Source organism: Pholis gunnellus, assembly GCF_910591455.1.
Source record: "Pholis gunnellus genome assembly, chromosome: 11".
Lineage (NCBI taxonomy): Eukaryota > Metazoa > Chordata > Actinopteri > Perciformes > Pholidae > Pholis > Pholis gunnellus.
Genome location: NC_136538.1, coordinates 18135290 through 18153517, shown reverse-complemented (window position 1 = coordinate 18153517; position 18228 = coordinate 18135290). Strand labels below are relative to the sequence as shown.

General features: G+C 40.0%; 1 protein-coding gene across 1 annotated transcript; it reads left to right on the top strand.

Annotated features, from left to right (window-relative positions):
- The first annotated feature begins 3865 nt into the window (after positions 1 to 3865).
- Positions 3866 to 15763, top strand: ifngr1l (interferon gamma receptor 1-like). The gene is made up of 7 exons (XM_079169399.1): positions 3866 to 4054; positions 9850 to 9976; positions 10448 to 10632; positions 11840 to 12018; positions 12216 to 12384; positions 13468 to 13595; positions 13743 to 15763. The coding sequence occupies exons 1-7, from the start codon at positions 3988 to 3990 to the stop codon at positions 14133 to 14135; spliced, it is 1248 nt and encodes a 415-aa protein (XP_079025525.1). The 5' UTR covers positions 3866 to 3987; the 3' UTR covers positions 14136 to 15763.
- Positions 15764 to 18228: the final 2465 nt, after the last annotated feature.

Sequence of the window (18228 nt, the reverse complement as noted above, 5' to 3'; positions counted from 1 at the left end):
TTAGATGATCATATGTTACGTGTTAGCATTGCACGCCTATATTAATGTCAGACTCACAGGTAAAAAGACAGAGTTAAAAACAATGCTGCAGAAACAAAGATATTGCCTTTTCTATTGCATGCATTCTTATTCCTCATCTAAACCTGTCGCCTACATTACCCACAAGGCATCTCAACCACCAACATGTGAGTTATGCTCGTAGTAGCTCATGTAGCCTTGAGCCGTTTGCCTCAAGCAGAGGTGAGGACCGGGCTACGGAGATCTGGTGAGCTCACTTCTTCACAGCTCTACAAACCCCATTTTTATTGTTTTCACTTTCAAACTTGTAGTCCTCAGCCCCAACCGACGCTGACTCGAGTGACATCACTTATGGCAACATATCAGATTTTGCACAACTCACTCTGAAGTCACAAAAGGCTTAATACAACTCTTTTCATATGCTGTATACTTCCCAAGAACTGTAAACAGACTATGAAAGGTAAAGTCAGTGGAGTTCCCCTTTAAGTTAAGGATCTTAATGTCTTCCGTTGCTGTTTGTTGCATTCTATGAGGGATTTTATGTAATTTATCATATGGTAACACATTTGTCCTCTCCATGTCTCAGCTTCTTTTACACCAGTTAATCTCAACAACAACTTCTGACTAACCTCAGAGAGCTGGTGTGAACTTTAACCATTTTGCTTCTTTAGAAAATGAACTTGACAATAGTTCATATTCTTGACATTGTTGAGGCAAAAGTCAATTTGCCGGTTAAATCAATCATGACCGAGTGACATGTTTATATGAAAACACAATGCTTGGGCCATGTAGACAAACCGAGCCCTGTTTCAGTCTAGGTCAACTGTCATACAGGAGATTCTTGTTATTGGATACTGGAGTAAAATGTTCTGAGGTCGCACCCCCGTGTGTCTCTAATCCATTAAGTATTGTCTTGAAGAGAGGGGATGTGGACACACTGACAGCTGGTTTGGATCAGTACTTTATCTCACACACACACACACACACACACACACTCTGCGATGGGTGTGTCCTTCCTGCACTTCAGGATACAGTGTCTGGCACTGGGAGCCCACATTGAATTTCACATAACACACATTTAGAAAATTATAACTGTGGAAATCGCTTCAAGATTCCAGGGAAAACATTGTTTTGAAATCTTGGCCTCTACAAAGGTCTGGGTAGATTTTCTGGTTTGGCAGTAATATCAGGGCAGGAATCAGACTTTCTGCCTCATTTTGAAGCCAGCACAGAGTTGACTGCTACATTCTTCCTTTGGCCTTTCGTGACAAATAAACAGAAGTGAATTCTAATCTAGAATATATATTTAACATCCAGATTACACCCCTTTTCTTTTGCCTTAAAGTAGGAAAAATCCTTTTATTCCACATTGTCTGACAGTATCATCCGTAATAAGTGTTTGTTTGTTTCTGCTCATCAGTGAAGCTATATAATGTTAACACTGAGTGAAATATCAAAACACAAGAGGGCTGCACCGTTTACTGAAATGGAAATATTGTCAATGGATTGCACATCGTTTATGCACAAGATTCACCCTAAAAGATTTGGAAACTTTGGGATCTTCAATTTAATCTCCACAGTTTTGTGGGTTTGAACATTGTTTGGCTGCACAGCATGAGTTTGTACTCACTGACCCACCAGCGGGTCAATGAAGTTTATTTAAGAAAGTTTATTTTTCGGTTTCTTTACTTTACTGTAAGAGAGTTTTGCTTGCGTACAAAAAATGTCTTATTTCTCTGAAGAATTGTTTATTTTTTCATTATGAAAAAGCGGCTGTCAAGCTAGATTACCAAACATGAACACAAATTCAATACTTACTGCTCTTTGAGTAACATTTGTGACCCATTTTTAAAGATCTTCCCTGTCAATAGATTTGAGTCTAAGTGCCACAGACGGGCTGGGGAAGTTGAAAACCTTGTTGGTTTGGTCTCCAAAATATAGAATATTGCTGATGGATATGATGGTTTGTTGTTAACTAATGTTGAGAGCAAAAGGCAGACAGGAAGATGATGACCAGCGTTAAAACACAGTGAGTGACAACATCCAGCACAACCGTTCAGACTTACTGTCACGACCGCCTTGCTCATCCCGGCTCGGAGGAAATGTATGAAGATGGAGTGCTGCTCTTTGTTTTTCCCGCAGGACCAAAAATTGTTAACGCCACACTTCCTTTTGTCAGGATAACATACTTTCTGTGTCCTGTCTTTAGACTTTCCACCCCCATAAGATAAAAATAAATGAGCGTCTGACCACATATCTGGTCTAGGAATCCCTGACTTGGACCTGAGGTGACTTAGACCTCAAACATTAGGCTTGAGTTTTTTAGGTCAGGGGTGAAGTTTGCCCCGTTAAATCATTCACTGTCTTTCGTTTCACTCTCAGAAGAAAACATGTCAGAAGTTCACAGGATGACAAGCGACATCCTTCAGTCAATCAGCATCATAAGCAGTGGAAGTGTTTATCTCTGACACATTTAGCAGTTTTCCATCACAACAGACTTCCGAGAATGTTTCTATTACATAACACAGACGCAGGAATGTAAAGTAACATGAGAATATACTGTTAAGCCAGGCTCGGCTTTCTCTTGCCTTTACGGACTAACTACAGGTCACAAACATACTATTTACCAGCTGTTAAAGGAGGCCACACTAAATGCTCATCAATGCTGTACAAGCTCGGTAAGTTTCCCAGTTTTCTGATGTGTGACTTACCTCGAGTTGCTGCTGAAGAGCTGATATGTGAATGCGTCAGCTTGAGGCTGGGATGGGGAGGAAAAATCACACATCCAGCTGACGTCAGATTGGGGGAAGTATCCCACAAAGGAAGCTGTAACTCACTTCAAGTGCAGGCTGAGTTCAGCCTCAAGTACTGCAGACAAATGTTCTTATAACAGACTTGAAGCAGAGAGAATCCCACGGATCAATTAAGCTTGTTCTATTGAGATAAAGGTACCTAGATGTGTACTAATATTTGTTTATTCATTTTTTGTTATTCTTATATAGGCATGGTCAGTCTCAAAGCCAAAAGTAGGCTTTAATAGCATTTTCTAAATTGTATTTAAAAAATATATGTAGTTATGTTGGGCTATGAGAAAGTCCGACTGCTTAGAAGGTATTTTTAATAATGTATCTATCAGTAAACTTAACACAATTTCCCGACAGAAAATGAGGAGAAAAAGACTGCTGGGAAAACCCGGTAACTTCCCAGTAACGTGACATTGACGCTAGCTGCATTCAAGTGCAGTCGGAAATAGCAGAATTACAACTTGAAAAACCCTGTCGGACTTTAGCATTTATTAGAGCAACGTTGGCAGTAAATGATGGTGAAACCGATGTGTGGTTTGCTATTTCTCGTGTTTTTTTGTTGCTGTTTTCTCTTGTTTTCTACCAAGTATGATACCGACGAGTTTTTTCTCCTTCAGAATTAAGTAGTTTTACTCTCTTAGGTTGTATTTCACGGATATATATATATATATATATATATATATATATATATATATATATATATATATATATATATATATATATATATATATACATTTTAGGAGATTGCTTTAATAATAAGTGTATAAATATGTTTAAACACTATTTGAGGTAATGACTTGTAACACAAAACTGAAAGCAAAACATAATAATAAGCAAATACACACAATGCATGTAGTATTTGTCTCTTTATTTATTGCTGTTATAAATCATCTTCATGCCACTTTATTTCACAAATCGAGCAACAAGCAATATTGACATAGCTTTGTATTTGGAAGGGTTAATTTACGGGGTTTTGGAAGTGCCGTGAACGTCACATCTGCTATTGGATCCGTTGATCCAATAGCGGATGTGGGAGAAGCGTAGCTGCGGCTTAGCCTGCTGTTGTTGTTCCTCTACAGCTTCCCAATGAACCATTAGATTAGTGTCTCCGTTTCATGCTCACTTTGAGGAAAGAACACAACGAGCATCCGATCGCCTGTTAAATATGGATTTTGTTACATTTCTTTCCGTTTTCCTCTCTCTCGTGTGGTCACATGCTGCGTCGGCCTACGGTAAGTTCACTCCACGTTACCAGCGTACGTATATATGCATGAGCTGACTTTAGGGTGTTAACATCGTAGCGTTAGTCTGGTTCAACACCTCTGTAGCGGCCGAATCAACCCTAACGTGACACATCATTTAAGAAATGTCGATTCAAAGTGAATCTCTGGTTGTAATCAGCCTGATAGTTTATTACGAGGAGGTGAGATGAGGACGGACCGCTGGTCTCCACTCCTGGAACCCAACACACGGGATGTGTAAACAAGGCATGTTATGGTTAAAAATAATGTATTTTATTGGCAACCTTTTACTGCCGGAGAGACTGGTATTGTGAAGCAGCACCTGGCTGAAGTTGTCCACATCAACTGTACATGACTGAGTATACTTTAAATATACTGCGTGACGTTACCTTGTGACGTTACCTTGTGAACATTTGACCCCAGAAAACCGTTCAACATGCTACTCAATCATACATTAACTGTCAAACATCATCCTGTAAACATTGGGTGGATTCCTTTCAGTTCAGATAAGGCTGATTGCTTGACCAAACTGCAGAGCACATGTCTTTTGTGGTTTTCTTTATTTCCTCTTTGTACTTTTCAGTATTACCCAAGACACTTTGTTTGTGTAATGCATTTCTGCAAAGTTGTTGATTTCCATATCGAGAACCAAATGCAGGAGCCGTATCCTGCAGAAGCCAAACATACGTGCAGGTTTGCTTTAGACATCGATATTAACTGGAATATTGTGCACTGTGGTACACTTGTAAATGTTCATATCTTATTAGAAATAGATGAAATGGTGTACAGTTTCACTTTAATCTTTGGCATTTTGCTTCATTCGTCATATGAGTAGCACAGAAAAGTCTCTAAAAAGGACCGTGGGACAAAATGCTGAAGTCTAGAAACAGGATTTGAAACTTGGGGCGGTCGAAGTGCCACATGGGTTTAGCTGCAATCAGCTAAATAAAAATGAATAAGGTATCATTCGAAACCTTATTAATCCTCACCTCTGACCTTACATGAACTCTATCCTCTCACATTAGATGGTGTGCACAGGCTAGTCTGCTAATGCCTCTAAGTATGGTCATTGCTGAGAGAGACGAGGCAGAAAAACTCTAATGACCCTTTTTGGAACTTCACCAAACACCATTAAAGAGGCATTAAGCAGATGAGAATCGATCCTCTGCAGTCTGAGGGGATTGCTGGAACACACTAGATGCTTAAATGCATTTTTGGTGATGCTATCAGCAAAAAACTGCTCTAAATACAAACGTTAATGTTAACGTCATGTATTTTTGATGAGCTAGATGGTGTTTTTTTCCGGTTTACCATCGCAGCGTGAAGTAATAAAATGCGAGGGGAATTCAAATCCTTTGACAAGTAGCCACTCAGAAAGCATTTGAATCATTTGACCTGCTTTGAACTGCCGTTTGTCCCTCCTGATGTTGACACGTTCTTGATTTACGCGGGCCTGTTTTGAATCACACTAACAAGAAACATTTGATTTGACTTAACAAACTCCGACCTCAAAGTGGGACGTGAGAGTGATTTATTAAGTCTCCTACATCAGCCTGTATTTTCTATTATCATGTAGGATTTATTAAACAGTGGTCAAATTAGCAATGCAGAAAAAAGCACCACTATATGATGTGTGCATGTGTATAGGCAAATAACTCAGCATAGTTATGCAAAAAATATTATTACAAATTAATAAAAATGTACGAATATGCCATTTACAGTGTGAATGTTACCTGTTAATTAAGGTGAGGTGTGTGTGTGTGTGTGTGTGTGTGTGTGTGTGTGTGTGTGTGTGTGTGTGTGTGTGTGTGTGTGTGTGTGTGTGTGTGTGTGTGTGTGTGTGTGTGTGCTCTCCTGGGTGCTGAAACGCAGCGGAGATCAATAGACTGTCTCAACAAACTTTGGCATTTCATTTTTATATATTTTGACATAGACGACAGTATATCTATCTCTTCTTTTGTTTACATGTGAGCTTTATTTGAGATGATTATTGCATTTATGCATTTGTAGCCGTTGTCGTTTCAATTAAAAGGGAACTCCTTGAAGTCCGATAGCAAAGTAAAGAACAGTATGAGTAAACAATGACCAGAAGTCCGAGGGAAGTTTGACAGCCACCGCCCTTCACAGGCTCACCGGGGCTAAAGCCAGATAGTCCCAACGGGACTATAAGAGTTCAATAAGAGTTTTCTAGCAGCTGTATATCTGACTGAAATCTGTTTTTTCGTACTGGCTGAATGAGGTTTTCTCCTCCTCCTATCTCTTTTCCTCTTGGTGTGTGTTAGTTTTGATATGTATGTGTATTATGAGACAATCGGGATGAGTCGCCTTATACAATAGCACGACTTGTGTCACTCTGAGTGGGACTTTCCAAGAGAACATAAACTTTGTCCTTGAGTTTCCTTTCATTCATACCTTGGAATAGGTTCTCCCATTAAGGTGTCGCGTCTCACCTCGTATGTCACCGCAGTGCCTGTTGTCGAGGCCGTTGACATGAAAGGTGGACAGTGAACAAAGCGCTAACAACATATTGAGAAGTTATCAGTTCATCAGCCTGACCGAACGTTCATTGGTTGGTGATGGACTTTTGTTTTTTAAAATCTATATAAATAAACACAAAAAACTGAAAGCTTCCATCAGATGTCTGGTTGGGTTCATTATCTTGTCGGTGCTCTGACTCTTTGATTACTGAGTTCCTGATTCAAATTACAATTTAATCTGTTTTAGAGAACTTTGGGATTCATCTGTTACATGAAAAACATACATAATAACAGCATAATAACTAAATATGTAGAGTTTTTATTGGAAAATACCATATCCTTCACACCGACCAACCAAGTACGTTGGCTAGTCTGATGTTATTTGCATACAATAAGACAAGATGGTTATCAATGCCGCCTGAACATGTCAACACTTGCCTCGTTACTTAGCACTGCATTCAAATCTGAGCAGTGGCGTTGCTTTTTGAATCTCTATTTACAGTGTAGTGCCACCAATCAGCCCAACCAGTCTAGTCGTTATACACCTAAATGGAATGCAGCCAGCATTGATGTCAGTAGTTACACTTGTGCTTTTCACGCTGCGAGTCCAAATGTCTGTAGTGAAAACGATCCTCGGCTCAGACATTTAATGAGACACAGCAGGAAGCCACGTGGGTTGTGTGTAGATCACTGTCGTCAAGTGATATGTTAAAATGTAGCTGTGGTGTAAATAATTGGTGCATGATTGCACGTTGTCAGTGATGTTTTAACGTTTTCTTGATGTGTGTGTGTGATTATATCTGTGCTTTGTGCAGTGTGTGTGTCCGCGTCTCTGGTGCTCTGTCCACCTCCTCTACTTTCTTCTGTACTTCTGAAACGCTTCTGCACACTTCGGTGTGCGTTTGCTGTGGTTGAACTCAATTCTCATTCTGACTTTAAGCTTTAAGAGCTTTACTGTCATTTGCTCAACAAAACTCCCAATTAGTTGCAAAATCAGTCAGTGATATAAAGATAACAACAAAAAAACCCACACAAATATTTTACAACTGTAACAAGGAACACAAAGCATGAATTATGAAAGGACATAATACAATTATTATTATTATTACCAAGAAGTACTAGAAACATATTGTACTTGAATGCTGCATTTATTTTGCACACGATCATTTCTTTTTTTTGCTCACATTTGTTTCGTTGCACATTGTTGGACTTCCTCCATCACAGTGACCTCCTTTCTAACATCTGATAGCGTTTGCTCTCTCTTCCTGCTTCTGAAGGAGGTTTGTGCTTTGTGTGCACAAACCTTTCAGCCGTGTGTGTGTTGCTTCTGTTTTCTGTCCTCGTGACCGATCTGCTTCACTTATACACACTTATACACACGCTCAGTGTTTAGTAAATACTTTTCCTCAGCGGGGGGGGGGTGACCTCATTCCCAAAGTGGACGTTCTGACCTTTTTGTAATTGGTTGATTTTAATTTTGAATGGCTAAACTTAAGATGGAAACTGTAAAGGAGCTGTGAAAACTGCCATTTTGAATATTGTTCTACACTTAAAGTTGTGCTTTTTTTCTGTGCAGTTTGCAATGGGATTGTGTATCAATCTGTAAATCATTATACCAGGAAATGTTTTCTCTAGTATTAATCAATTCTATTCTAAAAAACTATCAAACTGCAAGAAGGTATAGTGGAAGTTGAAATTGTGAACTGGTGGTTTCACTTGTGTGGGTCTCACGCTCCCTTGTGGTGGACGCCCTCAGCGACCAACGTGACGGCTGCGGTTAGCGCTTCTTTGACAGTACGCATGCCTTCATCTGTGATTTCTCTTTCACTCCGCTCACGTCTCAATTTGTTCCTGAGCCGCTCCGTCATTGTGTCGGTGTGCATTATTACGTGCATGCACGTAAATGTTAGTTCAGAGGAATTGAAACTGAAATGTACTCTTTTGTTCTCTTAATCTGTAAAATAACAGAGGTGACTCGTAAAAAGTTTTTGAAGGTGCGTCCAGGAACTTGGCAACGCCAGGCCAAAGTCAGTCTACAAATTAAACACTACTTTATTTTTTTAAATGTACAAATGTAATGGGCCTTGCTGGTGGTGCTTCAGTAAACCGCAACAAAACAATTATGAAAATGTTCCAAACTGTTTTACAAAAAATACTAAGATATAATATTGTTTAGGTTTTATTGTCTCTGAAACTAAAAGTTGAGCCGTTAGCCGTTAGTGTGTGTGTGTGTGTGTGTGTGTGTGTGTGTGTGTGTGTGTGTGTGTGTGTGTGTGTGTGTGTGTGTGTGTGTGTGTGTGTGTGTGTGTGTGTGTGTGTGTGTGTGTGTGTGTGTGTCAACAGTAACTGTGCAATGCTGCCAGGCATGGCTGCTTCCTGTAACATGAGGTACATCGTCAGGCTTGTGTAAACATGCACGGGATCAAAATAAAACTTGTTTCCAGAGCTGATCTCAGCACTGCTATTGAAATCATTTGGTCTTCTTGTAACATGCTGAATTGACATTAAACTGTTAACAAGGGGGTAAAAGGGAAAACACTGTCTGTCTTGTTTGTACTCTGCTATTTTAAATTTGAAGAAGTATATACACGCTGTTGGGAAGTGTCCTTTTTCTGGGTTCCTCGATGTCAGAAGAGACATGGCACAACGTTTCTTATTAAATTGAAAGAACTCAGTACATTGAGTGAAGTTGTAGTTCTACCACCAAGTTTAAAGAAATATACGTAGACTATTAATATTCTCTTAACCTCATGCTGTCGTGTGTGTGTGTGTGTGTGTGTGTGTGTGTGTGTGTGTGTGTGTGTGTGTGTGTGTGTGTGTGTGTGTGTGTGTGTGTGTGTGTGTGTGTGTGTGTGTGTGTGTGTGTGTGTGTGTGTGTGTGTGTGTGTGTGTGTGTGTGTGTGTGTGTGTGTGTGTGCGCGCGCGCGCGCGCGAACATAGACCCATAAAAGAGGTTCACCAGGATTGTTTCGTGTAGCAGTTTGCATGCAGCGCCCTCTAGTGGGAGGTTCTAAGCACTACAAAGCCTCCCCGAATTTGACAGACTAATGGAGAAGAAGGGTAGGAGCAGGGTTAAGCTGAGAGTCTGTAAGGGTTAATAAAAGTGTTTCTGTAAAGAGGGGGATTCTCTGCTTCCACTCATTTAAAGTTCAGAGTTCAGTAAGGGAAAGGGAGCTCCACCTACGGCACAACGACTATGTGTGATATTATTTCCCTTGTCTTGTTTTGGTGTTTTGAAGACGTCCAGTGTGAAATCTGAATGCCTTGTGATGTCTGCAGTCTTGACGCTTCGTGTCTCTGTTTCCACAGTGGAGCCGCCGACCAACGTGACCCTGGACTGCCACAATATGCACAACGTTCTGAGGTGGACTTACGAGCAGCTGTCGCCAGTGCTACGATTCAGAGTCCGGATTTTCTCAATCGATGCAAAAGAAGGGTTAGTGTGTTTCCCTTTGTGCACACAACCTGCTAAAAGTCAGTTTGCCTGTTAGAACTAAGACTTGTTGAATGAGCCCTTCATATCTACATGGATGCGCTTCACTGAGTCCACCGTGTTGCTACGGTGGCCCAGAAAGGACAAATCAAACACCGTAGCTATCGGATATCACAATTCTACACACATGTCCTTAATTAAATGAAAGATATCCTTACATTATAGCGTAACACAAGTTTGATTATGTTCATGTAAAAAAAGGCTTGAACATTTCTAGAAATAACAGATATTTCGCAAAATATTTATTTTTAGCACCCAACAATTAACAGTGTGTTATTAAGCATTTATTGACTGTTTACATGCATGTACAGCAGGCTGATAGCTATTTTAAATGTGTTTAAAACGTCTCAAGACATTTGATGATAGTAAGTTCTTTCAGGTATGCTCATTATTTTCTCTTATTTGTTTCCCCAGTTATCCTCAGGAAATTTGGGTGAAGCCACCAGCTCCGCTACAATTAGACGTGTCCTTTCTCTCTGATCCAAAAAGTGAATACCTTCTTGACGTGACGGCCGTGATTGGACAGAATGAGTCTGATTGTGCTCCTTCTGATGGAATCACGTTCAGCTATTTCAAGGACTCTCAAGTAGTGAAGAAATGTGAGTATTGGTGTCAGTGTTCACTGAGCTTACCGTGAATATTTACCTGAATTAATGAGTTCACACACTAATGCGTCTCCTGAAAACAGAAATTAGACGGGTGTAGAAAAATATGGTTACAAATTCCTGACAACAATACCGGTTACATTTGGAGTCAATAACAAGACTAACATGAATTTGTGTACCACATTTCAGGCAATCCATCCAATAGCTTCTGAGAGATTTCACTCAAAACCACAAATGTTAACCTCATGGTGTCATCTACAGTCATTCATCATCTGAGACGAGTTACTGACAGAGTAGTAAAGCACTTCATTGATTAATAACAACGTGTGAATCTATGAATAAATTGACTTAATTACCAAGTAATTCATTGTTTGACATTTAAAATAAAGAGGAGCTATAAAAAGAATTTGCAAATACAATATTAATATTCATCAATAAATAGTTCATGTACAAAAAATGAAACAGTCAGTAAGTACATCATTTAAAGATACATTAATTAATTCATAAAAAAATTGTGAAATAAAAAAATGTATTGCAGTTTAAAAACGGTAATAAAAAACTGGAATCACAAATTGAATAAAAAATGCAGCTTCTAACTTCCCTTCCCATTCTCAGGTGCGTTTCCCTGCTTTACGGGCCCTGCTTGGTCACCTAGCTTCTCCTTTTAGCCGCTGCATTTAGCCATTCCGTGATGCTTTGGGCCTTGTGATGGTAAAACAAGATAACGCTCTTGTAAATCAGCCACATGGGATGTAACGGGCTTTCTGATTGGCTGTCACCTGGCATGTCAAACACAGACTGACACTGACGTGTGAAGGAGAAGGTGGTAGAGGAATAGATGCATAAGAAATAAAAGCGTGTAGGAACCATCAGGGACTTCATGGTGCATTCAGGTGCACCATGAAGTCTCTGAAATGTATACTCAAATGACCACAAATGTTGTAAAAAAGGAAATTGTCTCCTTTTTTTTTTTCCTTTGTTGAAACATAGTCATTACTTTCTTGTTCAATACAGCATTTTTAATAATGATATGCTAAAATCAAAACAGTATCCCATTAATTTAAATGAATGAATTCCCATAAATACATTCCTGCTGACAGCGTCACACTAGAATGTCAGAGCAGCTGTTCATCATCTCAGCACGCCTCAGTCTCTAACATTGAAATTGAGATTACGTTTAACCCATTTTCTTTGTTTCCAGGTAATGTGGACTTCCCATCAGTTAACGTCACCTCCCAACATGATGGCACTGTCCTGTTCCGCTTCACACATCCCTCGCTGGTGTACCTCCAAAAGGTGCCGAGCAGTCCAAATACAAAAACAAGGAGGAAGAAAAGCCAGCTCTCTGAATTTCGTTACGATGTTGTGATCATCAACCAGGTGAGACTGCACAAACATCTTCTACACCTTCTGAAGTTTGGAATGACGTTGATGAGACATGAAGACCTGTCCGTTTCCTCGTGTGATGATTACTAATCAAACAATGCTAGATGGTTCAGCAGGGGAAGAACAACTGCTTACAATTATATGTGCAAATGTAGTTTTCTTGTAAAGGTCTCTGTTTGTTGTTTGTGCAGAAGGGGCGACACCACACGTTTTACTGTGAGAAGATTGTGTGTGAGGAGCAGATTCCAGTGGATGCTGCACAGAAGGATCACTGTCTGAAGATGTACGGAGAGCTGGAGAAGATATCAGTTCAAGCCACACAAGAGTACTGCGTCCTGCCAGCAGAAGCAACATCAAGCTGTTGAGTAACATTTCTATGCCTCCAGTGGACGCATGGTTTTTTTCTGGTTGTCTCTGTCATACGTACGTACGAACGTACGCACGTTTGGTAATTATTCAAAAATGCGATATCTGAGAAATGCCTGGATTTAAATTTGGGACAAACGTCCACCTGGACTTGAGGAAGAACCGATCAGATTTCTGTGGTCACAAAACACGTTTTAGGCCATAACTGAAGAATTGTTATGCTAATAATAACAATTTAGCACAAATGACTAACGGGGTAAAATGATGAAGTGATGACATTTTTGACAGACATGGATGTAAACTCAGCGAGGCAGCAATTGTAGTTTAATTACTTTTTTTTCCTGTTAATTTTGGCATGATACACAACAGCTTTGACAACCGGCTGAGAATGAGTTTAGAAGAACGCTCTTGCTCTTTGAGTTCCAGGGGTTGATACTAAAACCTAATGTATAACTTGATGTTTTGACCACCTAACAGTCATCGCACATACGTAAAGGGCGACGGTGTTTCCCACATTAATGGGTGGACATTTTGACAATATTTTGTATGTAAAGCAGAAAAGGGGAAAAGTCAAAAAGCCTGCAAGTGTAAATCACAAAGCTGGATGGTTTGTGCACTTACCACTTCATCAAGATTATTCCTTTTGCCAAGAGGCATCCCAACGGGAAAACACAGCTCATAAGAAATGAACTAACCGCTTAAATATCTGGTCCAGTAAACATAATACAGGAGAAACTGTAAACAATGTTTAACCGTAAACAATGGCCCCTCTGGGTATCCGCCGTGATTTATGGTGTCTACTGGAAATACTTCTGACTCAAAAGTGAAGATGTTAGTTAGACCAGTGGTTCACAAACATCATCAGCAGCAGCAGCAGCCGGACCCTTTTTATTCTACAGTTCTTATCGAGCCTCGTCATTGGTCGGTTAAGTCACAGTCCTTTCACAAACTTGTTCAAGCTTTTATCTTGCTAAAGTAACCACTGTGAGTCAGAGCTACCATTGGTCTCTTTTGCCAGACTGTGTGTGTTTGTGGCTTAGAGTCCTTCTGTTAATATTTTACATCTGTTTCATCTAGATCACATCCTCCTCATCGTCACTGGCAGCCTGTTGGCAGCCGTACTTGTGTTTGGTTTTGTCCTCTACATGGTGTACCGAAAAAAGACCTCGCCGAATACTTCTCTACCAACTCTACCAACGTCTATGGTATGTTCATCCTCCCAACTCTGGTTTCATTTGATCATTTAAATGGAAATTCTTCGGTTTGAATACGCTAAGAGAATGTAACCCTGCTGAAGGAACGGGTTTTTAAATTTCAACCCATATCTAACAATTCCTCTTTGTGTCTCAAAGACGTTCCCGACTAAACTGATCCAGGTGATCTCGGCGACGGTTCAAGAGACGTTCTTCGTGCCAGAAGTGGGGCCTGCCTCGCCCACACCTCTGCTTTCAGCAGAGGAGGAGGAACTTACAACTTGTGTTCCGCCCTCTACTGAGCCCGAGCCCGAGCTCCGTCTGCCGCTCAGGGTGTTAACCGAGGATGACGGTGTGTGTGACGACGTGGGGGCAGGGATTAATGAGGAACCCGGGTACATGCGAGGCAACGACCTGGAAGAAGATGAATACCCCAGTCAAGTCTCCACTGGTTACGAGAAACGTCCGGTGTTGGATAAGTTGGCACCAGATGAAGTGACGGAGGGTTACCGTGGCCCTAAGGTGGAACCTCCGAACACTGTGGCTCATTGAATGTTCCCAGACTTTCAGTCTTGGTTACAAATTTCCGGTGGTTTGGTTTGTGTCGTCTCGTTGACGAATCGTCTCAATGCCAGCTTAAAGCAGAATAAGAGACGTCCCTCTCGTTCGTGCACCTTAACATCAGTTACATTTTTTTCTTTCTATTTACATGAATTTGTCAAAGCATCACAACAAGCAGCCTTTGTGAGATATATTCCTGAAAAGCATTCGCAATTACAGTTGCATCAGTCGGATGTCCTTGAAGTTGTAAGATGCCAAATCGGATCAGTCACCAGAATGTTAGCAGCACAATGATAGATAGTGATGTTGTCCATTTATTATGTTTTAAATTTCTGAGAATTGTGTTTCATCCTTTGCCGCCTGTGATCAATTCTGCTGCCGCTACGAACAATTCATTCCTAACACTGCTGGTAGCAGAGAAAGCTCCTTATATTAACGCGATTGATGAAGTATATCATGCACAGAATCCCACACAATGACTCAAAGGGACTTAACTGTGCTGCATCTCCCCTAAGCCATGCTGAAATACTAACCATTTACATACCGTTTCATAAACATCTGTTAATCATGCATTATCATCTATTGGCTATGTATACGACTTCACAATACTGTAATCTCTGTGGAACAGTCTATGAATACTGAGAATTGTCTTTCTGCTTATTTGCACTTGTGCGTTTTTTACCTGAATCGAATCCTTTTGTTTGTCATGAGGCTCGTAGCACCTTAAAGTCGCAGTGAACCGGAAGTTAGAGCATCTTTAACTTCTTTAATGTGACCTTTTTCTGAGTAAAATGTCATATTTGGGGCGTGAGTGTGGCTTAACCTGCTGGTAGATCAGGAGGAGGAGAACGAGGGAGAAATGAATCAATTCCTCGATCACTTAACGCCAAATGCGTTTACTCCTGTGTGGTATCGCTCTGCGGAAAGGATGGACAATCGCGCAGGAGGACAAAGGGATGGAAAATGTATTTTATGTGTCACTCAGCCTTTAAATCTGTTTAAATAGCTCAAATATGTTTCTCATGAAATGAGTTGCGATCTTGCACCAGTGAAGTGATGTTGTACGTTACATTACACAATCTGTTGGACGTTTGTGTTGCGCCTTGTGTCCGTGCTTTAGTCCGTTTTTTTTTTGAGTCACTTCATGTTTTGTATGTAACTTTTGTTTTGTTTTCAGTAACTTAAAACATACAGATGTTAAGTTAAAGGGTCAATCGGGTTATACTCACTGCTGAATATATGAATATAGAGTCTGGCTGAAGTGAACCCACAACACATTTGAAGTGATACTGACTGGGAAAAGGGAATTGGTGCTTTTCTTTTTTGTACATTTTTCGGTCAACCAATTTCAAATTGGAAAGGACTGATTTCATTTCCATCCGGAGTGATTGTCTGAGCGTGGTGATGTTTGAATGTGTTGATGGATTTGGATGAACGGCCAGCGAATTCAACTTAAGCACTTGATTCTCTAATTTAGCTACCTAGCTGTTTATTATCCTTTCTCAGCAGCTATCTGATATCTCTGCATCTGTCCACACAATGTTTCCCTTTCTCTCTGCAAACTACTGTTTTTATTTGTTTGTCCTCTGTCATTTTTTTTAACATTACATACTTTCAATAAAAAAAAAAGAAGATAAAGGTATTTCGCTTCGTTTGTATATTCAAATTTAGGGATTTTGAAAGTGAATATATCTGATAAGTTGAAGCATCAAGTGCTCATGTAAAGTTGACTTTTTAGAGATGGATGGTTCTGGGAGGACAGCGACGCTACAAACATGAGCTTATAGAATATGATGCATTGCTGTAGATTAAACTACTCAACCGTATACAAAGGAGTTAAAATTAGCCAAATGCAACAAACACTTTAATGCAGCAGCAATATTAATCCAGCGTCACATACATTAGTAACTCACTGACAGGAACCATTAGGCTGCATAATATATACTTTTGCTTTGAAGTAAATCTAGCTGATAATACTTTTTTACAGAAGTAAGGTTTTAATTGAATGACTTCTACTTTTAGTGGAGTATTTTCACAGTGTGGCGGTAATACTTTCACTCTGAATACTTCTTCCACAGCTGGTGTTTTGCATCTATGTCTTCAATCGTGTATGTTGTCATCACCAAATTCCTGTAAGTGAAATGCAGACCCTTCAGGTAGCCAAATTGCAGCCGAGTTATTACTGTCACGATGTAAATCACCACATCAGATGCTGTCACGTTACTATGTAAAGGAAGAAGCACACATGTCATGATGACATTTAGGCAGCTACGTTGTTCCTTCTTCTGAATCCAGTAATTTGAGTGACGAGGAAGACCTCCTTTGTGTGTGTGTTTGCGTAGGTGTCTGTTCGAGATGTTTCCTTCCTCTTTGCTGTCTGTGTGTGGGAGTAGGGAGACCTATTTTGTTTCCTGTAACAAGACTTCACTATTAGGTGTGTATCCTCAAATCGTTCTTGGTATCTGCAGATTTCTTTTTTTTTGCAGGGTTTCTGGTAATCTACAGAAGTTAAACCATATTTAACTGCTGCGAAACGCCCGTGGAGCAACTTGTGTGTTGCTCAAGGACACTTTGACACGTGGACAGTAGGAGATGGGGATCGCCGACCTTGTGGTTAAAGGACGACCGGCTCGACCACTGAGCCACAGCCGCCCCAGTTTTGTCCGATATATTCCCACAGCACCTGTCAGATCAAGTACAACACCATCAACACCACTCCTCATGTTCAACACGTGTTCACCTGAACTGAATTCAACCTGGATGTGATTTCACATTATACTCTTACAAAGGTTCATACTGTTAAAATACGTTTTTGCACAGTTTGGCTGTTACTTTTATGTATTCCAGCTTCACTGTTCATGTGTAAAACCAACATTTAGATTAATTTATCCATCACTCCAGCTATTAATTTGACCACTTTTAGCTGTTTAGATTTCTCTGCTCACTGGGTAAGTTTTCACGCACACTCTAGTTTTTGTTGAGACTATGTTTTGGCAATTTTGCCTTTTATTCTGAAAGTCAGTGAGAGGAAGGTGTATAATGTGCAACAAAGGTCCCCCGGGCCGAGATTTCAACCATTGAGTGCTGGTTCACCCTGTTATTACAGGTCCACTTAATGTGTGGAAACATTTCTTATTCCAAAACTAATTACTATGTTTTGAAGATTAGTATGTACCCTATATCTACACGTGTGCCCCGGGCTGGGAACCATTAATCATAGTGTGGTAACATAACATAACATAACATCCTTTGGGTGATTAAAAGTCACCTAAGCTGCGTTAATGCTGTAGGACCAGGATGTACACGTTTTACTAACACGGTATAAAAGTGCTGCAAAGTTAACCTGAATTAACATGATAGACAAGTGTACAACTAAATCTGTTACAAGTTAAAAAATGTGATTAAAATCAAATGTACACTTAATCAAGTTCAGTCCAACTGTCATGAGAAGATCAGAATTTGCATCATGATGTATTTTAAGGTTTTGCAGAACAATGATGATATAATCTCATCCGCTTCTGTAGATATTTATAAAGCCATTAACAATATAGTTAATAATTAACACGAAGTGGAACCATAAAGTGCGAGGAAAGAAGTCGATGAGATGTCCCTCTTCCTTTCTCTCCCTCTCTCTGTTGTCACCGTCATTATGCAACACATTTCCAGTAAACTGTTGGTTTCCAGTAAAATGGTTGGACAGTTGATGGTTATCGTTCAACTAACAAATACTTGTAACTGTGTCAACCTGAAGCAGAGCAGTGTGGCATTTCTTCTGACCTGCAGAGAACAAACAAACGACCGTTACGAGTAATACGTCCTCACAGAACTCACAGAGCTTCATTTGAAGAATGTATTAATGGGCCTTTTTCAAGAAATAATAAAACGAATTATGGCTGAATTCAATTTAGCTGCTTTATTTTCAGGGTCCTGGTATTGTGCAGGCTGGCTCACTGTCACACTGCCATGTCGTACTTGGACATTTGAGTAGAATAGTGTTAATACTTTTTCTATTATAAGAAGTCAAAGTGTTTGCTGTGAAAAAGGACTATTAGAGAACACTCATGTCTGAGAAAAGATGTCAGTC

Coding starts and splice junctions, on each gene's coding strand:
- ifngr1l (XM_079169399.1), top strand. CDS start 3,988: ATGGATTTTGTTACATTTCTTTCCGTTTTCCTCTCTCTCGTGTGGTCA. Junction 10,633..11,839: donor CTCTCAAGTAGTGAAGAAAT/GTGAGTATTGGT, acceptor CTTTGTTTCCAG/GTAATGTGGACTTCCCATCA. Junction 12,385..13,467: donor AGCAGAAGCAACATCAAGCT/GTTGAGTAACAT, acceptor TGTTTCATCTAG/ATCACATCCTCCTCATCGTC.